This window comes from Pezoporus flaviventris, unplaced genomic scaffold (genome assembly GCF_033815535.1).
Source record: "Pezoporus flaviventris isolate CSIRO_AGI_PZ_B2104156 unplaced genomic scaffold, CSIRO_AGI_Pfla_v1 ptg000007l, whole genome shotgun sequence".
Taxonomy (NCBI): Eukaryota; Metazoa; Chordata; class Aves; order Psittaciformes; family Psittacidae; genus Pezoporus; species Pezoporus flaviventris.
This window is the reverse complement of record NW_026892555.1, coordinates 132,936-159,702: the sequence shown is the minus strand read 5'-3', so window position 1 is coordinate 159,702 and position 26,767 is coordinate 132,936. Positions and strand designations below refer to the sequence as shown.

General features: G+C 54.5%; 4 protein-coding genes across 6 annotated transcripts in view; all 4 read left to right on the top strand.

Moving 5' to 3' along the window:
* The first annotated feature begins 213 nt into the window (after window positions 1-213).
* LOC133266336 (feather keratin 1-like) lies at window positions 214-930 on the top strand. The gene is made up of 2 exons (XM_061447541.1): window positions 214-343; window positions 563-930. Exons 1-2 carry the CDS (start codon window positions 214-216, stop codon window positions 928-930), a joined length of 498 nt encoding a protein of 165 aa, XP_061303525.1.
* A 160-nt stretch (window positions 931-1,090) lies between these two features.
* On the top strand, window positions 1,091-3,830 carry LOC133266333 (feather keratin 1-like). The gene is made up of 3 exons (XM_061447539.1): window positions 1,091-1,149; window positions 3,176-3,232; window positions 3,461-3,830. Exons 1-3 carry the CDS (start codon window positions 1,091-1,093, stop codon window positions 3,828-3,830), a joined length of 486 nt encoding a protein of 161 aa, XP_061303523.1.
* A 3,210-nt stretch (window positions 3,831-7,040) lies between these two features.
* LOC133266330 (feather keratin 1-like) lies at window positions 7,041-7,733 on the top strand. The gene is made up of 2 exons (XM_061447538.1): window positions 7,041-7,170; window positions 7,390-7,733. Exons 1-2 carry the CDS (start codon window positions 7,041-7,043, stop codon window positions 7,731-7,733), a joined length of 474 nt encoding a protein of 157 aa, XP_061303522.1.
* A 7,648-nt stretch (window positions 7,734-15,381) lies between these two features.
* The window catches only part of LOC133266454 (rho GTPase-activating protein 39-like), a 116,260-nt gene continuing 104,874 nt past the window's right edge, over window positions 15,382-26,767 (top strand). For all 3 annotated transcript variants that reach the window (XM_061447604.1, XM_061447602.1, XM_061447605.1), the window contains exon 1: window positions 15,382-15,462. In XM_061447604.1, the coding sequence (XP_061303588.1) occupies window positions 15,452-15,462 (11 nt within the window). In that variant the 5' untranslated portion in view covers window positions 15,382-15,451. The remainder of the gene's footprint in view (window positions 15,463-26,767) is intronic.

Genomic DNA, 26,767 nt, shown 5'->3' with positions numbered 1-26,767 from the left:
CTCACTGATGACATCCCACCTCACCAAAGCTTTGCTTGCATGCCATGCCAAATGCCATAACATGCCCACCAACACCAAGACTATGGCCTCAAATACTTCTACCTGAAAGCTGCCTTCAAGGCCAAGTAGACACGTTCTAAACAGAATGACACGAAATTGCAGAATTGCAGGAAGGAAAACACAACCACAACTAATTGCTTGCACGTATTTGACATGCACCAGCTGCTTGCACAAACATGCTGTCATGCACAAAGACTGTCTCAGCCCCCTCGGGCACTCCAGGACCAGCATAAAAGCCGGCCCAGAGCCTCTGTCCCTCACTCGCCTCTGCTGACGCCTTCTCCTGCGCGCTCAACAAGGTGAGCCTCAAGCCCCTTGCCCTCTGCTCCCGCCCCCCTGCCCCGGCTATTCCAGAACGCTCTGCCCCAGCCTCAGCACCCCTCACGCCTCCCCAGCACCACAGCCCCACACCAGCCTCCCCACTGCCTCGCCCTCCTGCACCACTGCCCCTCGCACCCCCACGGCCTCCGCTCTCCCCACACCCTCTCTTCCATTCTCTCCTCTCCTCTGCCAGGGCCCCTCCACACCACAGACATGGCCTGCTACGACCTCTGCCGCCCCTGCGGACCCACCCCGCTGGCCAACAGCTGCAACGAGCCCTGTGTCAGGCAGTGCGAGGACTCCCGCGTCGTCATCCAGCCTCCCGCCGTGCTGGTCACCCTGCCAGGACCCATCCTCAGCTCCTTCCCCCAGAGCACCGCCGTCGGATCCTCCTCATCCGCTGCCGTGGGCAACGTCCTCAGCGCCCAGGGAGTGCCCGTCTCCTCTGGGGGCTTCGGCTACGGCCTTGGCTATGGCTTTGGAGGCCTTGGCTATGGCTTCGGAGGCCTGGGCTGCTATGGCAGAGGAAGAGGCTGCAACATCTGCTAAGGACCATTGACAACACCCTGACAACAGCAACAACGCCTTGGAAGCAACGCAAAGGACTGAGGATGCACATCCACACTGCTCCTGACACATCTATCTGCTGTCCACAGGTTCTACTCTCTAGGTACCAAGAAATTAAGCACAGCCTGTGTTGCCTGGTAACATGCCCCATGGACCTCCTCATCTCACTTCCTTCTGTGCGTCAACCATCTGCTATGTCCAGTACTGTGAGCCACAAACAGCGTCTCACAAGCTAAGAAAGATTCATGGGACCTTTATTGGGGTCCTCCCAATTCATGGCAGCAAGACCACAGTGCTCTGTCAAAATCCACTCTAAACAGGAAACCTCAGTGGATGGTCGTCCTACTTGCACCTTAGACCCGCTCTCTACCACCTTATGCTTTTACATTTTCACTCTCGTCACAATAAAGTTCTTCTGCATTCAAGTCCTTGACGCCTCTTCTCCTTTTACCATGGCTCTTCCAGCTTCATGCAGCACAAAGCCAGGGTTCAACAGGCCATTGGGGTGAGTGAACAAGGGCCACAAAGATTTTCCTATGAAATATGCCACCACAAGCAAACCGACCCATGGAATCCTTCCAGAACATGACACAAGCCCATTACTGTCTCAAAGAAAGCACTGAACATGACATTGCTCCCCTGTGCACGACTCTTATGGAGTCACCCCAGCTTCATGAGAACATTTGGATAGGGTCCCAGGGCCAACCACAAAGGAACTCATGGCCCTGACACTGACTGCTGCGAGGACCAATGGTATCCCATGCAGTGTGCACTGGTCTCCACTCTCATTCTCTGGGATCCTCTTCTGAGTCAGGTGTGTTTTCCTGTTACACTGACTTTCTGGCTGCCTTTTCCCCATTCCAGCCATGTCAGAGTGCCCCGGCCATGGTCTCACCTTGCTATGGGGTCCACAAATGATGCCTTGGTGAGGTGCTTATGTGGCCACCAGCCCCTCGTCACTGCAGGCCCAACAGTACAGGGGGTCTCTGGACGGATCATCCTCCCTGCTGCTCTGTTTCTGGAACAAATCTGCAGGGGACCCGAAGCCAAGATCCCTCTGTTCTCAGGTCACACAGAAAGCCCCCAGGGTGAAGTCACAATCCTCCTTACATAGGCTCAATGGAGCCCTGTATGGGGCACTCGGAACAAGGAGGAAGAACAAGCCTGTAACCCAGTTCTCCTGTGAAGATGGGGCTCTGAGGTGGTTTGACCTTGGCTGGGCAACAAGTGCTCAGTGAGCGGCTCTATAACTCCTCTTCCTGAACCGGGTAGGGGAAGAATATCCTAAGTAGACACAAGGATATGGAGATCACTCACCACGTCCCAGTAGAAACAAAACAGACTTGACTCAGTGAAATCAATTTATCAAAAGTCAAAGTAGAATTAAGAGAAATAAAAACAATTATTAAAACACCTTCCCCCAACCTCTCCCTTCTTCAGGGTTCATCTTCCCTTCTAAATTACTTACTCCCTTGTGCAAAATAGCACAGAGAGATGCAATGGGAATTGTCGTCAGTTCACACCACGCTGTCTCTGCTCTTATTCCCCCTCACACCCTTGCCCTTCTCCATCATGGGGCCTCTTCCACAGGAAACAGCCCTCCACGAAATTATCCGTGTCTTTCCCACAGTCTCTATTGGATTTGGAAAAAGCTTCTGGCATCTTCACACAGAACCAACACAGCAGCCCAATGGCTACCAAAACATTTCCACGTAAACCCACTACAGACAGTGACAACCTCACAGGCAGAAGGGCACCAGGACACCCACAGAACTCACCCAATGGGAAAGGCCCAAAGGCAGGCTTGGTGGCCCGCCAACAAGGTGAGGAGAGACTGAACACAAAAGAAAGGGAAGCTCCTCGCAGCCAGCACAGCTCCAAAGCCCAGAAAAGGATGACAGGGTTGTGAGGACATGGGGTCCCCTCTTCACAAGGCACCCACAAACCACACCACAAAAGTGCTAAGAGATGACCTCACTCACAGAAACCCATCTCTTCAGTGCTTTGGTCACATGAACTGCCAGCTGTCCTGAAATGCACCATCAAAACCAAGTATTCAGCCCTTATTAGTTGCACTTCAAGGATGCCGCCAGGGCCGAATAGACACGTCCTCACCAGGAGGACATGCCAAGGGAGCACTGTGGGAAGGAGAACACGCCCCAGCTCATGACTTGCCAGGCTGTGGCACGCACCAGCTGCTTGCTGACAAATGCTGCCATGTGCAAAGGCTGTCCCGCCCCTCGGGGACCAGCATAAAAGCCGGCCCAGAGCCTCTGTCCCTCACTCGCCTCTGCTGACGCCTTCTCCTGCGCGCTCAACAAGGTGAGCCTCAAGCCCCTTGCCCTCTGCTCCTGCCCCCCTGCCCCGGCTCTTCCAGCACGCTCTGCCCCAGCCTCAGCACCCCTCACGCCTCCCCAGCACCACAGCCCCACACCAGCCTCCCCACTGCCTCGCCCTCCTGCACCACCGCCCCTCACACCCCCACGCCCTCCTCTCTCCCCACACCCTCTCTTCCATTCTCTCCTCTCCTCTCCTCCCCTCTCCCAGGGCCCCTCCACACCACAGACATGGCCTGCTACGACCTCTGCCGCCCCTGCGGACCCACCCCGCTGGCCAACAGCTGCAACGAGCCCTGTGTCAGGCAGTGCGAGGACTCCCGCGTCGTCATCCAGCCTTCCACCGTGCTGGTCACCCTGCCAGGACCCATCCTCAGCTCCTTCCCCCAGAGCACCGCCGTCGGATCCTCCTCATCCGCTGCCGTGGGCAACGTCCTCAGCACCCAGGGAGTGCCCGTCTCCTCTGGGGGCTTCGGCTACGGCCTTGGCTACGGCTTCGGAGGCCTGGGCTGCTACGGCAGAGGAAGAGGCTGCAACATCTGCTAAGGGCCCCTCACAAGATGCCTGAAACCGCTCACGTACATTCTAGAAGCAAGGACACGGATTGAGAATGCACATCTGGGAGAATGCTAGGACATCCACACACCTTCCGCAGCTTTCTTTTACAGCACAAAGAAAGCAGGGAAGGGGACAGACCAGGCTGCCTGGTAACGTGGTCCTTGGATCTCTTCCTCTTCTTCAAGTTCCTTCTTTGCATCACCCTGTCAGCTATGTCCAGAAATGTGTGCTGAAAAATGCATCTCACTGGCTAAATTTCATTGGGGGACCTCCAGTGTGCTCCGCTCCAGCCAAGTCAGGAAGACCTCAAAGCTCTGACAAAATCTGTTGCAAACAGAAGACCTCAGTTCGTGGGCGCCCTCCTTGCACCTGAGACAGCTCTCTTCCATGTTATGTTTGTTCTTTTTCACTCTTTTGCCTCAATAAAGTACTTCTGCATTCAAGCCTTTGATGCCTCCTCTGCTTTTATTCTACCATGGCTCTTTCAGCTTCACTCAGCACAAAGCCAGGGCTCAACAGGCCATCAGTGTGGGTGAAAAAGGCTACAAGGACTCTCCCGGGAAATATGCCACCACAACCAACAAAGACTGGCACCTGGGGTGCTTCCATAATGTGACACAAGCCCACCTCTGCCTCAAACTAATTCTTAAGCATAACAACACTCCCCTGAGCATTACGGTGATGTCTCTCCAGGCTCATGAGACTATTCATGTAGGGTTCCAGGGCCACCAACACAGGGACTCATGGCCCCATCCCCACATGCTACAAGGACCCCACATTATGTTTGTTCTTTTTCACTCTTTTGCCTCTATAAAGTTCTGCATACAGGTCTACGACACCTCCTCACCCTTTCTTCTACCAAATCTGTTCCAACTTCATGCAGCACAAAGGCAGGGCTTAACAGGATGTCAGTGTGGGTGAAAAAGGGCAGAAGGATTCTCCTGGGAAATATACCACCACAACCAACAAAGACCGGCACCTGGGGTGCTTTCACAAGGTGATAGAGGTTTGAGCCAGCGCTGGCTCAAAGACAGTCTTGAACATGGCAACACTCCCTTGTTCATGCCTCTGATGGAGTCACCACAGATTCATGAGACCTTTCCGGTGGAGTCCCAGGGCCACCCACACAGGACCTCATGGCCTGGTCCGCACTTGCTGAGATGACCACAGGTAACAAATACAGTGTGCCCAGGACACCACCCTCCTTGCTCTGAGATCCACCTCTGACCCAGGTGTGGGTCGATGTTGCATCTCAACCAGAAGGAAGTGCAGCAGGAGGGCCAGGAGACCTCCTTGGATGGATAAGGTGTTTCTGAGGAAAATGCAAATGAAAAAAGAGGCTTATAATAAGTGGAAGCAAGGACACATGGCATGGGAAGTGTACAGGGATGTTGCCCGGGAAGCTAGGGACCAGGTTAGGAAAGCTAAGGCCCAGTTAAAATTAAACTTAGCTAGAGGTATTAAAGATAACAGGAAGGGATTCTACAGGTATATAGCAAATAAAAAACAGACTAGGGACAACATCGGCCCCCTCAGGAAGCTCTCAGGAGAACTGGCTACACAGGATTTGGAGAAGGCTGAGGTTCTGAATGACTTCTTTACCTCGGTCTTCACTGGCAAAGGCTCTGACCGCACCACCCAAGTCTTGGAAGGCAGAGGCAGGGACTGTGAGAATGAAGACCTTGCGCCCACTGCAGGAGAGGAACTGGTTCAAAACCATCTTAAAAATATGAACACACACAAGTCCATGGGTCCTGATGAGATTCATCTGCGGGTCCTGAAGAAGCTGGTGAAGAAGTTGCGAAGCCGCTGGCCATCATATTTGAGAAGTCATGGCAGTCAGGTGAAGTTCCCGATGACTGGAAAAAGGGAAATATACCCCCCATTTTCAAGAAGGGGAAAACAAATGACCTGGGGAAGTACAGAGCAGTCAGTCTCACCTCTGTGCCTGGCAAAATCTTGGAGCAGATTCTCCTGGAAGGCATGCTAAGGCACATGAAAATCAACAAGGTGCTTGGTGACATCCAGCATGGCTTCACAAAGGGGAAATCCTGCCTGACCAATTTGGTGGCCTTTTATGATAGGGGTACAGACCTGATGGACAGGGGTAGAGCAGTTGATGTCATCAACCTGGACTTGTGCAAAGCATTTGACACTGTCCCACACGACATCCTTGTCTCTAAATTGGAGCGACATGAATTTGATGGATGGACCACTCGGTGGATAAAGAACTGGCTGCATGGCCACACACAAAGAGTTGTGGTCAATGGCTCAATGTCCTCTTGAAGACCAGTAACGAGTGGTGTCCCTCAGGGATCAGTGCTGGGACCGGTCTTGTTCAACATCTTTGTCGCTGACATGGACAGTGGGATTGAGTGCGCCCTCAGCAAGTTTGCCGATGACACCAAGCTGTGTGGTTCGGTTGATACCCTGAAGGGAAGGAATGCCATCCAGAGGGACCTCGACACGCTTGTGAGGTGGGCTGATGCCAGCCTCATGAGGTTTAACCATGCCAAGTGCAAGGTCCTACACCAATGGGGCAAATGGGGATGAGAAATGAAGGTTCTAATCAGTTCAACACACATTGTTGCTAATCCTCTTTGGACCTCACACTCTTTCCCTCCTCCATCATGGAATCCTTTCCAAGGGAAACAGCGCTCCATGAACTTACTCAACCTGAGCTCTTCAAACATGCTCTTCAAGACATGGGGAAAGCATCTTGGATCATCTAACAGAAACTTCCGACATGAACCCATCACAAGTACAACCTTACAAGCATAAAAAGGCACCATGACACCCTTAGAGCTCACCCAACAGGAAAGGACAGGCCTACAGACAGGATTAGTGACCTGGCAGCAAGTCAGGGCGGAACCTAATGCAATGGAAGGCGCAGCCTCTCACAGCCAGCACAGCCCCAAGCCTGCAAGGACATGGGACTCCCTTTTCACAAAGCACCCACAAACCACAGCCATGAGTGCCACAGGATGACATCAATGATGACACCCCCATCACTCCAATACTTTTGTTGCATGTTCTGCCAAATGCCCTGACATGCACCATCAACACCAAGCCTTTGGTCTCTAATACTTGAAAGCTGCCGCCAGGGCCAGAAGGACACGTCCTCAACAGGAGGACATGAACTTCCAGAATTCTTGAAAGGAAAACACAACCATAACTTGTTGCTTGCGAGGATCTGACATGCACCAGCTGCTTGCACAAACATGCTGTCATGCACAAAGGCTGTCTCAGACCCCTCGGGCACTCCAGGACCAGCATAAAAGCCGGCCCAGTGCCTCTGTCCCTCACTCGCCTCTGCTGACGCCTTCTCCTGCGCGCTCAACAAGGTGAGCCTCAAGCCCCTTGCCCTCTGCTCCTGCCCCCCTGCCCCGGCTCTTCCAGCACGCTCTGCCCCAGCCTCAGCACCCCTCACGCCTCCCCAGCCCCACAGCCCCACACCAGCCTCCCCACTGCCTCGCCCTCCTGCACCACCGCCCCTCGCACTCCCACGCCCTCCGCTCTCCCCACACCCTCTCCTCCATTCTCTCCTCTCCCCTGCCAGGGCCCCTCCACACCACAGACATGGCCTGCTACGACCTCTGCCGCCCCTGCGGACCCACCCCGCTGGCCAACAGCTGCAACGAGCCCTGTGTCAGGCAGTGCGAGGACTCCCGCGTCGTCATCCAGCCTTCCACCGTGCTGGTCACCCTGCCAGGACCCATCCTCAGCTCCTTCCCCCAGAGCACCGCCGTCGGATCCTCCTCATCCGCTGCCGTGGGCAACGTCCTCAGCGCCCAGGGAGTGCCCGTCTCCTCTGGGGGCTTCGGCTACGGCCTTGGCTACGGCTTCGGAGGCCTGGGCTGCTACGGCAGAGGAAGGGGATACATCTGCTAAGGGCCATTGACACCACCATGGCACCAACCACCCACACCATGGAAGCAACGACATGGGTTGTGGATGCACATCCATGATAATGTTGGCACATGGGCTCTCCATCCATGTCGCTTCCTCTCAAGGAACCAAGAGAGGAAGCAGGGCAGGGTGTCAGCCCATACTGCCCCATTAGGTGGCCCTTGGACCTCCTCCTCTTCTCCCTCTTCCTTCTCTGCATTGCTTCTTCCCTCGTGTCATCCACCCTCTGTTGCAAACACCTTCCCACTAGCAGCAGCCCACCACCGGTCTGTGCCACTCACAGCAGTGAAGACCTCAGGCCTCTTGTAACATCTATCACATAAAAAAGGATCATGGTGCCCTGATTTACACCTCAAACTGGTTCCACTTGGTGCTCCTGAACCTTTACCTTTGTTTTTCCTTAATAAACTTCTGCATCCCAGCCAGAGACACCTCCTCCTCCTTTCTTATCCCAGTCATCATCCAACCTCACCCAGCACAAAGCCAGCACTCAGCAGACCATGGGGTGGGTTGAAAGAGCACCTCCAGACCTCTCTTTGGAAGTGCAGCACCAGCCACACCACACAGTGGCACCCCGTGGGCTTCCAGCCTATCCACAAGCCCTTCACCTACTCTAGTAACTGCTTGGACATTCGAATGCACTTCTAACCATGATGGAAGCTCCTCCTATGTGCTGGGTAACATTGCCTGGATCCGCGCTGCTCACCACACCACGCTGTCACTCCCCCTCCTAAATGGAGAGAGCAAAGCAAACATGAAATCCTTTCACAAGCCAACTTAAGGACAGGAGATTACAGAACCACAGAATCACGGCATTGGTGGAGTTCAAAGGCACCTTTAAGATCATCCAGTCCAACTCCACTGCCACGGCACTGGGACACCTTCAACTCCACCAGGCTGCTGATAGCCTCTTCCACCTATTCCCCAAGTCCTTCCCTGCAGTGATGCTCTCAATCCACTCTTCCTGCAGCCTCTTTGGGATTGCACGAATCCACACGCAGAACCTTGCACTTGGCCTTGTTGGACCTCATGATGCAAGACCTTCGCTTGCCCAGACAAAGGCTCGGGAGCAGTAACACTCATCTGGCAATGCCTCTGGTGCAATCTGCTCCTGCCAGCACAATCCTAACCAAGGCTTTTCTCCAGCCCTAACAAGCAATAGTCTCAGTGAAGCAGGAAGAAATGCCTGGTGAGGTCCTTCTGGATGGCAGCTACTCCTCCCTGCTTGCCAACATCAGCAAGCATGCGGTGGGCACGTTCTGCCCCATCATCCGGGTCGTTGATGAGGATATTGAACTGGAACAACCTGCATCCGCGGTCATTCTGCATCATTCAGCTCCAAAGAGGCAGCTTTCCAGCGCTGGAGGAGGTCCAAAGCCCCGCAGCACAATTCACTGTGTCCACCCGTCTGCTTTGGGTGCAGGCAGAGCCACCGGGCATGGCAGGAGATTGATTGTGCCCCGTGGAATGTCCTAGCAGAGAAGGGGTTGTGCTGGGTGACGCCTTCTGCTAAGGCCAGCAGAGGCCACCAATCACCCAGGTCATTAATGAAGATGTTAAAGAGGAGAAGCATGCTCAGCTCTGGGAGCCCCAGCAGGAGACAGACACGAGCCTGCTCCAGAGGGGACCTCGACAGAAACGGATGTGGACATCTTAGAACAAGTCCAGAGGAGGCCGTGAAGGTGATCAGGGGGGATGCAGCAACGCCTTGGCCACCCCAGCACCCAACCTGGGGGCACAGAAATGGGGTCTGAGCCCCCCCCATGACCCCTGTTAGTCCTCACCTCAACCAAGCAATCAGGAGGTGGTTGATGGGCATCAGCTGCCTCAGAAGCCTCTGGAAGCTTCCAGGAGGTGCCTGTCAGGACTCTGAAATCAATTGGAGTACAGGTACAGGTAAAATAAGCAGATAATCTTCACCAAAAGGCTCCAAAATGACTTCTGGGAGGGGTTGGGGGTGAATAAGGGACTGAACGAGTAGAAATGCTGCTGAAAACCAAACCAGACACCTCACAGGATAGCAGTGAAGGGGACTCAGAGGGGTAAGAAGCAGGGTAAATGTCCTGATTAACCAACAGCCACCCCGAAACCCACCTGCAATCAATAAATCCATCACCAGACCCAGCAAGCAGCTGCTGGGGAAGGAGAAATAACCCACCGAAGGTACAATCCCCCCCTTCCATGTGTCCTCCACCTTGAAGTAAATACATAAAACTACACTGGAATAAAGGCCAATGAGGAAACCAACCTGCAGAACACTTCTAGAAGGGCAGAAAGCCAAACCGAGGTGGGAAACTGGATGGAAAACCCTGCTGAAGTGAATCGTGGAGATCAACCGGAGATCAACAACCAAATAATGGCAAAAAAATAGAGGGGAAAGAGAAAAATCCCAATTAAAATCATAAATGAGAAGGAAACACCAAATCTAAGCTGTGAAAAAGTGAGGGGACAATGACACAAGGACGAAATGGGGCTAGAAATGCTGATAACAGCAACAATAGAGTCATGGAATGGTTTGGGTTAGAAGGGACCTTCCACCAGATCCAATCCCCCTCCAATGAGCAATAAGACCCCAAACATCTGCCCTGGGTACCAAGGACCCTTCAGCGCATGGTTCCTGCACCTATCACACGTCACCATTCCGCATCCATGCTGTTCTTGAACCAGCCATGTGGGGCTTTGCCATGTTCCCCCCTTCACTGAGGCATCCTGAAGGCACTGCCCCACCACTTGTGGTGTCCATGTCACCTTCCTTCTGTGCTTCAAGGTCCTTGGGACACTCATGTGTGGTTCACTCTCACGGTTTCTCCTTGTAGCAGGACACCATGGGACCTTCTCAGCCCATATCCCTCATCCCACATTGGTTTGGGATTGGGATAAGCAAGAGGAATGCCCAGAGAAGCTGTGGCTGCCCCATCCCTGGCAGTGTTCAAGGCCAGGTTGGACACAGGGGCTTGGAGCACCCTGCTCTAGTGGAAGGTGTCCCTGCCTGTGGCAGGGGTTGGAGCTGGACAAGCTTTAAGGTGCCTTCCAACCCAAATCATTCCATGATTCTGTGATGAGCAATCTGGGTCCAGAAGAGGTAAAACCTTTGAGGATAAAGCCAGGAGCTGGGTACAAGGACACACAGACATGAACTGACCTCACTGGGCTGCATTTAGCTGATAGGGTAGATGTGAGCACCATGAAGATGCTCCTGAATTCTCCTCAGCAGCAAGCAACCATCCTGTTGGCCAGGTTAGAGGTGGAGAAAGCTGTCCATGTGCTTGCCTTCAAGAGCATGCCCACACCTTCATGTCCCTACAGCCCCTGGTTGATCCCGGAACCTCCATCTCCCATCACACGCAGAGATGGGGATAAATGGAATTGGGATGGAGCTGTCAAGGGGTTGATGTTGCTGCAGCTACGGAAGGGTCCATTTCCTTTTGTCATTCCTTAATTGTCAGGGGTTTGTTTCAAGTCTTTATCTAGCTTAAAAAGATTAAAGCATCCTAGTTTTGGTTTCCATGGCAATAGAGACAGTGGGTGCTCAGTGCTCATGGGCTGGAGATGTTGGCACCTTGCATTCGTCACCAGGTGCAGAAGACAGAGCAATATGCTTCAAGGGTCCCAGAAGAGAAGGGAAGCCATGGCCTGGAAGGGTCAAGGAAGAGGCCAAAACCCAGTCCCGGGGCTCGGGGATGTAGCTTGGGGGAACTGATGTTTGCAGGCACATCTTCATCTTGAGGGGAGCTGAGGATGTGGCAGTAGCCTCCAGGCCTCCTGCATTGAGTCAGGGAACGTTTTGGGTTGCAGAGCACCCATAAAGGTCATCTAGTGCAACCCCAATGCAACGAGCAGGGGTATCTTCAACATCCTGGTGAGTATCAGTGACTGGGTGGGTGCCTCTCCCACAGCACCCACTGCTGTGAGCATCCCAAGTGATGCTGCGGCACCATCCATGATGTCCCTCTGTAGCAACACTGAGGATGGGGCCGGGGGTGTCAGCAGGACCCCAGCCCTCATCTTCTCTAAGCCCAACATCCTGTACCTCCGAGTGCAAGGTCCTGCACATGGGTTGGGACAATCCCGGGCACAAAGACAAGCTTGGGGGATAGATGGATGGATGGATGATGGATGGGTGGGTGGGTGGGTGGATGGATGGATGGATGGATGGATGGATGGATGGATGGATGGGTGGGTGGGTGGATGGATGGATGGATGGGTGGATGGGTGGGTGGATGGATGGGTGGGTGGATGGGTGGAGGGGTGGGTGGGTGGATGGATGGATGGATGGATGGAGGATGGATGGATGGATGGATGGATGGAGGATGGATGGATGGAGGATGGATGGATGGATGGATGGATGGATGGATGGATGGAGGATGGATGGATGGAGGATGGTGAGCAGCCTTCTGGAGAAGGACATGGGGTGATGGTCTATGAGAAGCTCCCCACGACCCAACTTCAGTGTGTGCTTGAGCCCAGAACCCCCCCATGTACTGGGCTGCACCCCCAGAGTGTGAGCAGCAGCTCAGGGAGGGGATCCTGCCCCTCTGCTGCGGGAAGGGGAGACCTGAGAGCAGCTCCAGTGCCTAAAGGGGCTGCAGGGAACCTGGAGAGGGGCTTTGGACAAGTGCCCGTAGGGACAGGCCAAGGGGAATGGCTTGAACCTGCCAGAGGGGAGACTGAGATGAGCTCTTAGGCAGAAGCTCTTCCCTGTGAGGGTGCTGAGGCGCTGGCACAGGGTGCCCAGAGAAGCTGTGGCTGCCCCATGCCTGGCAGTGTTCAAGGCCAGGTTGGACACAGGGGCTTGGAGCAGCCGGTTGTACAGTCATACATGTGTGCATGTGGGCATACATGGGCACTCTGCACCTCATGTGTGTTCAGGTAGTCAGTAAGGGCACACACATGTGTGCGTATGTGTCCACCTGGTTTGTGTAGGTAACACGCACGTGTGCTGTCTCTGCACATACATGTGCATGTGAGTGCACAGTAGATACGCACACGGTGTGCATGTATGTGCCAGCGTGTGTGCAGGCTCTGTACTGCACAACGCATGCATGGGTGTGCAAGGAGTATATGTGCAACATGTGTGCAGTGTTCGCACATGGAACTCGAGTGCGTATGTGTGTGTGAGCCGCGTTTACATGTGTAACGGGCACACACATGAATATGCACCATGTTTACATAGGTGGCTGGTGTGAACATGTATGTGTGCTGAAGTGTGTCCTATGTGCAGTGCTCCAGGGCACTGCTTGCACTGAGTGCACACGTGTGTATGCAGCGAGTACATGCACATGTACCACATGCGTTTGCACACTGTGCAAAAGCATGAGTGCTTGTGTGCACATGTACACCATGTGTGAGCACATGTATGTGCACCAAAGCGTGTGCTGTGCTCAGGGGTACAAAGTTCCAGGGCACCCTTTGCATCGGGTGCACGTGTGTGTGTGCAGCGTGTGCACATATGTGGTACCACACATGTGTTTGCACTCTGTGCACACGCGTGTGTTCATGTGCATGCAACACACGCACACGCATATGCCCAATGTGCACACATGTCCACACACAGATCATGTGAGCAAACTGGCTCTATGTGCAGCGTGCTGCAAGCACACGTGTGTGCACATGGCTGCATGCCGGGCTGGAGCATTTGTGTGCACACACATGTGTGCAATGTGTACACATATGTGCTTTACATGCAGTTGCATGTGCACTCACATGTCTTTACTTGTGTGCACATACATGTGCGAGTGAGTGCACAGTAGATATGCACACAGGGTGCATGCATGTGTTAAGTGTGCATGTGTGTGTGAGGTGCGTAAGCGCACCATGTGTGCTGTGTTTACATGTGTAACCAGCACTAACATGTATGTGCACCGTGTTTACACATGTAAAGGGCATGCAGAAGTATGTGCACCGTGTTTACAAGTGTAACCCGCCTGCACATGAATGTTCACCATGTTTACACATGTAACTGGCGTGCACACGTACGTGCAGTAACGTGTGTGCTCTGCACAAGCACCTGCACGCGCAGGGAGCAGACTCGAGCGTGTCGCGTGTACATGGACGTGTGTCACATGGATGCGCCTGCACCCTGTGCACACGTGTGTTCACGCACACGTGACACACATACGCGCACACGTATGTCCACTGCACACGCATGTCCACGTGAGCCAGCCCTGTGTGCAGTGTGCTGCACACAAGTGTGTGCTGCATGCAAGTGCATAAAGCTCCAGGGCACCCTGTGCATCGGGTGCACATGTGTGTGCAGTGTGTACACATGTACCACACGTGTTCGCACTCTGTGGACACGCATGTGTTCATGTATGTGCGACACATGCACACGCATATGCCCAACGTGCACACATGTCCACACACAGACCCTGTGAGCAAACTGGCTCCATGTGCAGCGTGCTGCAAGCACACGTGTGTACGCATGGCTGCATGCTGGGCTGGAGCATTTGCATGCACACACATGTGTGCGCTGTGTACACGTATGTGCTTTACATGCAGTTGCATCTGCACACACGTCTTTACTTGTGTGCACATACATGTGCGAGTGAGTGCACAGTAGATACACACACAGGGTGCATGCATGTGTTAAGTGTATGCATGTGTGTGCGAGGTGTGTATGTGCACCACGTGTGCTGTGTTTACATGTGTAACAGCACTAACATGTATGTGCACCGTGTTTACACGTGTAAAGGGCATGCAGAAGCATGTGCACCGTGTTCACATGTGTAAAGGGCATGCAGAAGCATGTGCACCGTGTTCACATGTGTAAAGGGCATGCAGAAGTATGTGCACCGCGTTTACAAGTGTAACCCGCCTGCACATGAACGTTCACCATGTTTACACATGTAACTGGAGCGCACACGTACGTGCAGTAACGTGTGTGCTGTGCATGGACACGTGTCACATGGATGCGCCTGCACCCTGTGCACACGTGTGTTCACGCACACGTGACACACATACGCGCACACCTACGGCCACCGCTCACCGCGCGCACGTCGGGGCACGTGCTCGCGCACGTGCACCCGCGTGTCCGCGCGCACACACGCACGTGCCCTCTACACGTGTGCGCCGCCCTCCGTCACGTGCACGCGCGCGTGCACAGCCGGCACGCCCCCGTCGCGCGCGCGCGCCCGGCTCTCGCGTGTGCGCGCACACACACACACGTGCCCACACACGTGCGCGCCGCCCTCCGTCACGTGCCCTTGCACGCGCGCGTGCACCGCCGGCACACCCCCACCCGCCGCGCGTGCACCCACCGCGCATGCGCGCCCGCACCCCTCCGCTCTGCCTCCGAACTACAACTCCCATCATCCCCTGCGCCTCCCCCCCCCCCCCCCGCGCCCCCACCTCCTTTTGGGAGGGGGCAAGTGGGCGTGGCCTCAACAGCCGGCGGGGCGTGTCCCACCCCGCCGCGCCACGCCCCTCGCGCCGCTCCCCATTGGCCGTTGTCGCTGGTGACGGCGGGGACGCGGCGCGCGCGGGCGCGCCGGTGGCGGCCTTAGTCGGTGTTGGGGGGGGTGGGGGGGGGTCCGGTCCGGTTCGGGTTCGGGTTCGGGTTCGGGTTCGGGTTCGGGTTCGTTTTGCCCTCGTTAGGGGGTGTGGGGGGGGCGGTGGTTGTAGGGCACGGACCATGGGAGGCCGAACCGGGAGCGGAGCCGCCGCCAGCACCGCCGCTGCCCTGCGGTAGGACCGCCGGGAACATGGCGGAGAGGTGAGGACCGGCACCGCGGGGGGGCAATGGGGGGGGGGGGTGAACTCATTGAGGCCCCCCTAAGGGGGACTGCGGGGCTGAGCCCCCCCGTTATAAGCGGCTTCCACCCCCTTTCAGCACCCTTGGGGGGGGGGGGGGGGTGTGTGTCTTATTTGCCCCCCCCCATAGATGTTATTGGGGTGCCCCCCCCTTGGAAGGGCTCTAAGGGGTGTTTGCCCCATAACCGCTCCCACTTTGGGGGTGTCTGTGGTGGTTTGGGGGCATGGGGGTGTTGTTTCTGCGTTTATATGGGGGGGACACGGACCTTACGGGGGGGGGGGGGCAGTTCAGCCCCATAGCGATGTGGGGGAGGCTGGGGGGGGGGAGCAGCATCCTCCTGTGCTCCGCAGGGTGTAGCTTTGGAGCCCAACCCCACCCTGCTGCTGTGGGTGCAATGGGGGGGGGGGGGTGTGTGAATGTTCCCCCCCCCGGTTTTGGTGCATTGGGGGGGGTCGAGATGCTCCCCCCCCGGTTCCTTGTGGATGCGGGGGGGGGGGGGGATGGATCCCAACCCCACCCTAATTTCCAGGGGTTGCTGGTGAAGGGGGGGGTGTATCCCACCCTCTGCTCCCTATGGAGAGGCTGTTTCCCACCTTACTTCCCTTTTGGGGGGGGGGGGGGGGAGGCTGGATCCCACCCATCTCCCCATGGAGGGGCTGCATCCCACATTCTGCTCCCCATGGAGGACCTGGGTCCTTCCCTGGGGGGGGGTTGGATCCAGCCCTTCTCTTCATAGGGGGTTATGGAGGGGGCTGGATCCCACCCTCTGCTCCCTATGGAGAGGCTGTTTCCCACCTTGCTTCCCTTTGGAGGGGGGGGGGGGGCTGGATCCCACATTCTGCTCCCCATGGAGGACCTGGGTCCTTCCCTGGGGGGGGGGGGTTGGATCCAGCCCTTCTCTTCATAGGGGGTTATGGAAGGGGCTGGATCCCACCCTCTGCTCCTTGCAGGGGTTCTGGAAGGGCTGGATCCAATCCCATCCTGCTCCCTATGGATGCTTTGGGGGGGGGGGGGGGGGGTGTATCACTGCATGGGCTGGATCCCTCTCCATGGGATGCATCCATGGGAGGTATTTTTATGGAAGTGCGAGGTGTGGCAGAGCGAAGGAGGGTGCATGGAGCCGGGGGGGGGGAACAGGGTGGCATTCCAGTGGGTGTGGATGCAGGGATGCGCTGGGAAGGGGGTGCAGGCAGGGATGGGGCTGCAGCAGCGCTGGGTGATGGGGGGGGAGATGCGCCGATCCTGGAGCGGGCAGGACTTGTGGTTGTGTTGGAATTGGGGCTGTAGCCGCTGTTTTGGGGGGGGGTTCCCCTATCCTTGCGCTGTTCTGCTGCTTCCCCGGCTGCAGAAATGGGGATGGGGAATTTCCCCCCCCTTCTCCTTCCTTGGCGAGAGCAGGAATCAACCCTTGAGTGACCTCTAGAGAGAAACCCGCATCAGCTGCGCTCCGGTTCCTCACCTGCCACACGCAGCTGGGGAAGAAACAGCCCTAAGGATGCTTCCCAAAGCACATTTGGGAAGCTCGGGGGGGGGGATTTGGGTCCCTGCAAGCAGCAGGTGGCTTGGACCAGGGATGCTCCGCTCCTGGGTGTCTCCGGAGCAGGTTCCAAGTGCGATGCGCTGCTGGGCTCAGTGCCCCATGGGGTTGCTTCTCCCATCCATGGGGTGGTTGGGGTGGTGGTGGGGGGGTGTTGATCCGCTCCATGAAGGCGGTAGCTGCAGCTGAATGTTAATGCATCACATGATGGTTAAACCCAGCGTGATTGCACCTTGCTGCAAATCTGTTGCTGAGAGCTGGTTCCGTTGGTGCTGATGGGGTGGGGGGGGAAGCGACAGCCTCACAGCCCCATCCTCTGGCTGCTGGGAAGCGTCTCGCTGCTGCTTTTGGGGGGGGGGAACTGACATTTGGTGTTTGAGGGGGGTGAATTCGCCAATGGATGGGAGATCTGGGCTTGTGCTCACAAGATGTGGCTGATAAATCATAGAACGGTTTGGGTTGGAAAAGACCTTAGGATCGTACAGCCCCAACCCCCCTGCCATGGGCAGGGACACCTCACACTAAACCATGGCACCCAAGGCTCTGTCCAACCTGGCCTTGAACACTGCCAGGGATGGAGCATTCACAACCTCCCTGGGCAACCCATTCCAGTGCCTCACCACCCTAACAGGAAAGGATTTCTTCCTTATATCCAATCAGAACTTCCCCTGTTTCAGTTTGAACCCATCACCCCTTGTCCTATCACTACAGTCCCTAATGAAGAGTCCCTCCCCAGCATCCCTATAGGCCCCCTTCAGACACTGGAAGCTGCTCTGAGGTCTCCACGCAGCTTCTCTTCTCCAGGCTGAACAGCCCCAACTTCCTCAGCCTGTCTCCATACAGGAGGTGCTCCAGTCCCTGATCATCCTCGTGGCCTCCTCTGGACTTGTTCCAACAGTTCCATGTCCTTTTTATGTTGAGGACACCAGAACTGCACACAATGCTTCAGGTGAGGTCTCACAAGAGCAGAGTAGAGGGGCAGGATCACCTCCTTCGACCTGCTGGTCACGCTCCTTTTGATGCAGCCCAGGATAGGGTTCCTTTCTGGGCTGCGAGTGCACACTGAAGCCGGCTCATGTTCATTTTCTCATCAACCAACACCCCCAAGTCCTTCTCCGCAGGGCTGCTCTGAATCTCTTCTCTGCCCAACCTGTAGCTGTGCCTGGCATTGCTCCGACCCAGGTGTAGGACCTTGCACTTGGCATGGTTAAACTCCATGAGGTTGGCATCAGCCCACCTCACAAGCATGTCGAGGTCCCTCTGGATGCCATTCCTTCCCTCCAGGGTATCAACCGAACCACACAGCTTGGTGTCACCACACGCACTCAATCCCACTGTCCATGTCAGCAACAAAGATGTTGAACAGGACCGGTCCCAACACTGATCCCTGAGGGACACCACTCGTTACTGGTCTCCAAATCCCTCCAAATCCCTCTTGGAGTTCTCTTCCCACATCTTGTTCTGTGCTGTACGCATCTTGACTTCTCCTGTCTACATAAAACACATCCACTTCTTCCTCATCGCTTAGGATGGGTGCAAGAGGGAGGGCTCAAGACACCAACCACTGTTACCCTTCCTCAAAGCACAGACCCATGGCGGTTTGGGCATCCTTGCCCATCAGCAACCGGTAACTTCTTCTGTGTTGGCTGGTCCGTGGGCTCTGTTGATCCAGAGCCACATTCCCAGCCTCAGATTTAGAATCCTGGAATGGTTTGGGTTGGAAATGACCTTAAGATCATTCAGTTCCAAACCCCCACCCCAATCCATTCAGTATGGGTTACTTCAACTCTGTGCTGGAGTTTGAGTTGCTGATGGCTCATTCCAGCAGTACCTGGTCTGTTTTTCAAGTCTAAATGACTCTTTAGTGTGAATCCAGATGGCTTCAGTTATGTGAATACCCTTGGGAGAGATGGTTTCAGTGCTCTTCTTACTTCGGTGCTGAGGTTTGGGCAGGAAGGTGTATGTTGAGGCCCTCATTCTCCAGGGAGGTCTCTGCTCTGATGCTTCCGAGGGGGTATTCCCACTGAAATCCACGGTTGCTGTGCTCTTCCTGCTGCCGATCAAGCCAAACCAAGGGCTAGCCTGCCTGCGAGCCAGATGCCTTCCTGTAGCTCTCCCAAAAGAGCTTGGAGATGGCTTCAAAGGAGCTTTTCAAAGGAAGCTGCTAGCGAGACATCAAGATTTGCCAGTGGCTTAGAAAGAGGGGAGGGAGCGGCTCACTGATGAAATGCATAGTGCCGATATTGGTGCTGGCGGCTGGATGTTGGTGACTTATTGTTAACTTCCTTTGAGGAGCCTGTAACTAATTCCGTGATCTACACGGCTTAAATTAGGTCGTCAAATACCTTAACGAGAGAAGCAGAGGTGCCACGGTGCCCCTAAGCTCCAGCTCTAAGGGAGCAGAGGTGCAGCCGGTTGGCCATGAGCTCTGAGCTGTGGAGCTTGCAGCTCAATAAAAGGTGGTTCAGAGATGCAGGAGGAGGCCACGGGGATGCTCAGGGGCTAGAGCAGCTCCTGTATGGAGCCAGGCTGAGAACATTGGGGCTGTTGAGCCTGGAGAAGAGAAGCTGCGTGGAGACCTCAGAGCAGCTTCCAGTGTGTGAAGGGGGCTGCAAGGCTGCTGGAGAGGGACTCTTCATCAGGGACTGGAGTGATAGGACAAGGGGTGATGGGTTCAGAGTGAAACAGGGGAAGTTCAGGTTGGATACAAGGCGGAAGCTCTTCCCTGTGAGGGTGCTGAGGCACTGGCACAGGGTGCCTATGGAAGCTGTGGCTGCCCCATCCCTGGCAGTGTTCAAGGCCAGGCTGGACACAGGGGCTTGGAGCACCCTGCTCTAGTGGAAGGGGTCCCTGCCCGTGGCAGGGGTTGGAGCTGGATGAGCTTTAAGGTCCCTTCCAACCCAAACCAGTCTGGGATTCTATGATTGGTGGACAGGAGCCACTTCCTACCATGGCTGCAACCACAAAGTGGGTTTGATGGTTAGTCCTAGGTAGCTGTTGAGTTTAACAGTGGTGCTGGGTGTTCTCTGCCCCATCTTTATGAAGGTTAATGGAGATATGTGCATGTACCCTAACAAATGTGGCATCCTGGGAGCAGTGAGGTGATACAGGTTGTGTATGTGGCAAAGATGGCTTTTCATTCTGATTTAAAAGGAAATCATTCTTCTAGCCTGAACTGGGAATCTGGGACCTGTGACTGTAGCTCTAACTCTATGAGTGGTAAGGTAGCTCTATCTTGAAGCAAGAATATAGGGCCTAGACCTGATGGTTGAGAAAGATTCTCCAACCTGCCAATTAGTTGTCTGGAAGCCCTACATTTTAGGTAATGGAGCTGAATCCCAGATTCTTCCAAGAGAATAATACAAACCACAGTATTTTATGGACTACCTGGCTTGTATAGGAAAATATCAGCCACAGTCAGTTTGAGAGGAGATCTCCTGGGCATGTGTTGTCAAACAGCCCTGCACATGGCTGATGCATGGCTGGTTTGATTCCCTGTTTCTGTGGCTGATCATCCACGTTAAAAAACCTGGGAAAATCGGGGGCAGCCCCAGCAGCCTGTTTGTACATCCCTATCTTATATATAAAGATATATAGATATGTATATATCCCAAGATCCTGAAGCTGGTTCTGGCAGCATCATAGCATCATGGAACGGGTTGGGCTGAAAGGGACCTTAAAGCTCATCCAGTCCCAACCCCTGCTATGGGCAGGGATGCCTTCCACTAGAGCAGGGTGCTCCAAGCCCCTGTGTCCAACCTGCCCCAGGTATGGGGCAGCCCCAGCTTCTCTGGGCACCCTGTGCCAGCGCCTCAGCACCCTCAAAGTGTAGAAGGTCATGTAGGTCCTTTTAAAGGTGAGCCTGATTCCCTTGGGTAGGACCCCAGGGAGGGAGTTATCTCATCTCTGTGCTTGTTTCAAGCTTTGTGAGGAGCTATCCCAAGGAATTGGGTGGATCCAGAGTCCTGTGCCTGGGTTTGGAGGGGACCTGCTTTGGTCTCAACCAAGTCTTTCAGCTGCACACCGTCGATTCATGCCACCACATGGTGTTGTCAGCTGGGATGTGTCTGTGGAGTTGAAGTCCTGAGCGGTGGAAGCAGGCAGCATGTTGGTGTAGACAACTTCCCCTGCTTTAGATGGTCCCCAAGGAGCAGCTCCCTAAATCCCTGTTCTAGGAACGTCCCCACGTGGCTTCTCCTTGTCCGGATCAAGTGCCATGACCATTATTTCTCCTGGGTCAGGCTGCTCTGACTCCTCCATCTGCATTTAGGCTGCTGAAGCTGGAGATCCAGGGCAAGTTCTTCTGGGTGAAGGTTCCAGGTAAACTGTAATCTAGATAGCAGACATCGTGTCTCAGGAGTCTTGGTTTGAGACTGCTTTGGGCAAGGCTCAAGCCCTCGTACCATGCTGGCAATCAGCTTGTGTTAAGCCCAAAGGCTTGTGGCATGTTGCTCGTCTTCTGAAAGGTGAAGGCCTTGGTTCACTTTTGGTAACTTGTGAACTTGATGCAAGGGGCGATGGGTTTAAGGTGAAACCAAGGTTGGAACTGGGTTGAGCAGGGGCTGGAACTGGATGAGCTCTCAGGTCCCTTCCAACACAAACAGTTCCACGCTTCTATGAACATAGAGAGTTTTTAACAAACAAAACCCAACAACCTTTAATGAAACCACCAAATAAACCCCAGCCTGCAGGGTCTAGGCTGATGCCAGGACTGAAAAGTGATGGATAACGTTATAGGGCTGCAAGTTCCTGACGCTGCAGCAGCTCCATGGAGGGGCTTGGCTCTGGGGGGGACGGACCATACATCATCCCGTGTCAGGTTTTGGGGGCTTGCTTGTGCCCGCTGTCACTGCACAGCAGTGTTTTTATGGAATGCTGCTTTAAACAGGCTTAGGCCAGACAATAAATATCAGCAGGAACGTCACTCTGGCTGCTTGCTGAAGATCACTGCAAATGTCACCATGACCTCTTTCCTCCAGAGCGACTCATTTCTTCCTCTCCTCGGCAGCGATGCTTTGCATCCTGCTCTTTTGCTCCAGTGATTATTCCCTTACATGCTCTAGATAACGCATTGAAGCTAGAAAGGAAGAGACCTTTCCTCTTCCTCTACTCAAAAAGAAGCCTTTCCGCTGCAGTCCTGCTCTTTTCCCACTTGGCATCTGATCCAGGCTGGCTATTTTTAACTCCAAGGCGCAAGCGAGGAAGGGATGAACGTCCTCCAGGTGCTGAGGGGAGCAAGTGGAGCGCTCTCGAGGCAGCATCTGCACCATGCCCTTGGAATTCCTCCTGGACCTGCTCCCAGGAACCCCCGAAGCTGGTTTGCTCTTCCCAGCTCCTGGCTGGAAGTGAAAGAACCACAAGGGGAGGTGCCTCGTTTCTCAGGTTCTTCATCCTTTGCTGTTTCTCTGACCTTAATAGAGCTGGTGACTGTGTTTATTCTCTTCCTCTTGCTGCTGGGGCTCTTCCTGCCCTTTAAATGTTCTCACAAACACCTCTGCAAGAGGCAGTCCTTATGGAGGCCGGATTTTTAAGGGGTTGGACACATCGCTCTGGCTTCAGGGGGCTGGAGCACCTCCTGTATGGAGCCAGGCTGAGAACATCGGGGCTGTTGAGCCTGGAGAAGCGAAGCTGCGTGGAGACCTCAGAGCAGCTTCCAGTGTCTGAAGGGGGCTGCAGGGCTGATGGGGAGGGACTCTTCATTAGGGACTGCAGTGATAGGACAGGGGGTGATGGGTTCAAAGTGAAACAGGGGAGGTTCAGGTTGGAGATAAGGAAGAAGTTCTTTACTGTGAGGATGTTGGGACACTGGCACAGGGTGCCTATGGAAGCTGTGGCTGCCCCATCCCTGGCAGTGTTCAAGGCCAGGTTGGACACAGGGGCTTGGAGCACCCTGCTCTAGTTGAAGGGGTCCCTGCCCATGGCAGGGGTAGGAGCTGGATGAGCTTTAAGGCTCTTTCCAACCCAAACCATTGTATGACATTGTATGAGCACCATCCCAGCTGATGAGCAGGCAAGTGGAGATCCCCATCTCTGCGTTGTCTAATGAAAAATGAAATGAAAAATCAAATTAAAAATGCTGTTTTCCACTTTTAAAGTGTTTTTAAACTGTAAATGGCAAGGAGATGGGAGTGGGGAGAGGGGACTCGTGAATTGTGACGTGTAGTGACCCAGCAGTGTAATGCAGAGAGCAGAAACCACTCTTCCTGCAGAGAAAGATGTGGAAATTTCTGATTGTTGATTAACATCTCATAAAACTCACGGCCAATGAGGCCTGAAATAGGCTGTCAGAGGGCGAGGAGGGTTTGCTTATTGTATCTTACAGACAGGGTGATCCTGCGAGGGTTTGTTCTTGCATTGAGCAGTGATTGGAAGTTACGTTTCAGCTGCAGAGCAGAGATTTTTGACTTCTGGCTGATGTTAACGTTTGCTGAGTCTTTAAAACACGGTTTGACTGTGAAGAACGCCCTTGCTGGGATGAAGGGGAGGTGTAAGGAGCCAGGGATAAGTGGTATTTGGGCTTGAATATGGCATAGAGGGGGGATGCCAGGGGGTTGGCTGCTCTCCTGGGCACCAGTGAATTAGTCAGGCTTGGACCAGTGTTGGACCTAAAGGTGGTTTGAAGTCTCCTCCTTTATGGTGCCGTGTGTAGGGACTGGGGGTTGTAATTTAGAGTAGAAACCTCAGGATGTCCTGGGTAAAAATGTAGCATCGGAACTTAGATGTATTGTGTATATGTGTGTGTGGAGTGGTTTGGGTTGGAAGGGACCTTAAAGCTCACCCAGCTCCAACCCCTGCCATGGGCAGGGACCCCTTCCACTAGAGCAGGGTGCTCCAAGCCCCTGTGTGCAACCTGGCCTTGAACACTGCCAGGGATGGGGCAGCCCCAGCTTCTCTGGGCACCCTGTGCCAGCGCCTCAGCACCCTCACAGGGAAGAGCTTCTGCCTTAAGAGCTCATCTCAGTCTCCCCTCGGGCAGGTTAAAGCCATTCCCCTTGGCCTGTCCCTTGTCCCAAGCCCCTCTCCATGTTCCCTGCAGCCCCTTTAGGCACTGGAGCTGCTCTCAGGTCTCCCCAGAACCTTCTCTTCCAACCTCGATGCTGTCCCTATTCTACAGATGGGAAGAGACCTTGATGTTTTCAACAGCCGTGCAGTAAAATCCCTCTGGACTCGGATCTCCGCTCTCTTCCCCATAACTGGTTCTGACCATCCTTTGCCCCCCAAGCAGCCCAGCAACATGTCAGAGCCCAAGCTCCGTGCTGCCCGTGCGGTGCGGGCCCTATAGAAATCACCCGTGCCTGCTCCATCTGTGCTCCCGTCGGACGCGCGCGGCTTCTGGGCCGCCTCTTCCCGAGGTGCTGACGTCTCTCTGCCCGCCTCGTCGCCTTTGTATGGATCCTCCCTGCCTGCTCCCAGCTCTGCTTGAGCGTCAACGTGCTTGGGAACCCAAGCTTTGCGCCGTGCGCAGGCGTTGCCCTGCCAGCTGCAGCTGGAGGTTTATGGGCTTTATTGATCTTTCCGTGGTGTTTCTTGCAAGCCCGCGAGGGAGAGGTCGTTGCACCGCGTGGCAAAGTGCCACGGCTGATGGGCTGCGGTCCCTTCCAGAAGAGGAGGATGGGCAATAAGGGGTGTGGAAATCGGGGTAGGATTGAGGTTGCTTGAGTCTGAAGGCGGGCTCCAAGGGTGATGGAGAGGGATGCTTCGTCAGGGATTGTAGCGATAGGGCAAGGGGTGATGGGTTCCAATTGAAACAGGGGAGATTTAGGTTGGAGATAAGGAAGAATTTCTTCCTTACATCCAACTTTCAAGGCCAGGTTGGATGGGGCTTGGAGCAAGCTGCTCTAGTGGAAGGTGTCCCTAAGCTTTAAGGGCCCTTCCAACCCAAACCAGCACATGACTCTCCAAGTCAACCCGTGGTCTGTCCGGGTTGTTTAGGCCAAGTAATCCCTCTTTGAAGTCTAAATCCTTTAAAGGCCTAGGAATGAAGCAGCAACAGCAGTGTGCTGAGGCATGAAGTTTGGGCTCGAAAGGCAGAATGCTGCTTCTTGAAGAGCCTGTTTTGCTTCCTTTGGTTCTGCTGGCGTTGGGTTGGGTTCGGTTATTTTTTGGTGTCCATCTGTTGGATTACTCACGGTGAGGAGCGCAGCTCGAGCTTGGGAGGATGTGCAGATGTATCATCAGTTTTATTAGTAATTAAGCTGTCTCTTAAGTACTTTCTGAGTCCTGAAGTTGGCTTCCTGGCTGCTGCTGTTTCTGCTTCATAAGCTGCTTTGCTGCCTGTAATCCAACGTGGGTGCATCTGTGAATCCACAGCCCCTCGAAGGCAGGGACAGGAGTAAATCCTGTAGAACCTTTTCCATGTACTGCAGTGGCCAAGGCTTTAATAGTAAGAATACAGCAAAAACACAAACTCCTCTGACTCTGGCAGCGTTTCCTGTGCTCAGGAGCATTTGGGAAGAATTAGAGGAAAAAGGAAAAGACAAACAAGGAGAATAAAGCCTGTTGGGAGCAGAGGAGAGGAGGAATTTGTGCTACGCGCATCTCTGACCGGATCAGCAGGCTCTTGGCGAGGCGTGTGGTTTTCTTCCTAGGAAAGCGATGGGATTTGGGCGGAATGAGCATAAAGCAGGTTGTTTGCTGAGGCTGCTGGACTTGGACTTGCTGCTTTGCATCCCTTTGGCTACCTTTGACTGCTGCTGCTTGCTGCCTGGGGTGTTTTATTGGAGTTGAGATCATGTTTTGGCCTTTGCTGGGGTGCAATCCAGTGGCTGTGTGGGGAGGAGAGCAAGAGGTTGCTGGAGTCAGGCTGCTGGTGGTTGTCTCTCAAGGCCATCCACAGCTGAACAGCTGAAGGAGCCATCCACCTGGCAAGCTTCCTTCTTACTGCAGTTTTCTATCCGAGGCAGGAAGGATGCTGAGGTCGGAGTGGTTTGAAACCCGTTTGCAACATCCCAAGTGGGTTTCTTGCCTTTCTCCTTCATGGCAATATATAGAATGGTTTGGGTTGGAGGGGACCTTAAAGCTCTTCCAGTTCCAACCCCTTGCCACAGGCAGGGACCCCTTCCACTAGAGCAGGGTGCTCCAAGCCCCTGTGTCCAGCCTGGCCTTGAACACTGCCAGGGATGGGGCAGCCACAGCTTCTCTGGGCACCCTGTGCCAGCGCCTCAGCACCCTCCCAGGGAAGAGCTTCTGCCTAAGAGATCATCTGAGTCTCCCCTCTGGCAGGTTAAAGCCATGATGCTTTGTCCTGTTGCTTCAGGCCCTGCTCAAAAGTCTGTCCCCATCTTCCTTATAAGCCCCTCTTAAGCAGTGGGAGGCAACAATTTAGGAGGGTCTCCATCCAGCGTTACTCATTGGGACTGGTGGAGCAGCAACCACCAATGGCCTCTTTCTGCCTGTTTCCCCTTCTCGTGCTCTGAGCTCTCTCAGTGACATTCCAGCTCTGGTGCAGAACTGGTGAGGTTCTGAACCCACATGGAGTTTCCTAATGCAGGCTGTGCTGCGTGTGGGTGAGGACCTCTGCGTGATGGGCTTGTCTGGGGTGGAGGTCTTGGCATTGCTGTCTTGGAGTCTCCCATGTAGATGGTACAAGGATCAGAGTAGCATCACTATGAGTGTGGCTTGCTGCAGTGGGGCATCAAAAGCCTGTAAGAAGCTCTTTATTTTGCTTTAAATTTCAGCTTAAAAGGACTCTCATTCCACCCCTGCCCCATCCAAGGCTGCAGAGAGCAT

What these genes read in the sequence shown, in the direction of transcription:
- LOC133266330 (XM_061447538.1), top strand. Translation starts at nt 7,041, where the DNA reads ATGCACCAGCTGCTTGCACAAACATGCTGTCATGCACAAAGGCTGTCT. An exon ending in GCCTCTGCTGACGCCTTCTC is followed by an intron (nt 7,171 to 7,389) that starts CTGCGCGCTCAA and finishes CCATTCTCTCCT; the next exon opens with CTCCCCTGCCAGGGCCCCTC.
- LOC133266333 (XM_061447539.1), top strand. Translation starts at nt 1,091, where the DNA reads ATGCCCCATGGACCTCCTCATCTCACTTCCTTCTGTGCGTCAACCATC. An exon ending in TCAACCATCTGCTATGTCCA is followed by an intron (nt 1,150 to 3,175) that starts GTACTGTGAGCC and finishes CCATGTGCAAAG; the next exon opens with GCTGTCCCGCCCCTCGGGGA. An exon ending in CCAGAGCCTCTGTCCCTCAC is followed by an intron (nt 3,233 to 3,460) that starts TCGCCTCTGCTG and finishes CACACCCTCTCT; the next exon opens with TCCATTCTCTCCTCTCCTCT.
- LOC133266336 (XM_061447541.1), top strand. Translation starts at nt 214, where the DNA reads ATGCACCAGCTGCTTGCACAAACATGCTGTCATGCACAAAGACTGTCT. An exon ending in GCCTCTGCTGACGCCTTCTC is followed by an intron (nt 344 to 562) that starts CTGCGCGCTCAA and finishes CCATTCTCTCCT; the next exon opens with CTCCTCTGCCAGGGCCCCTC.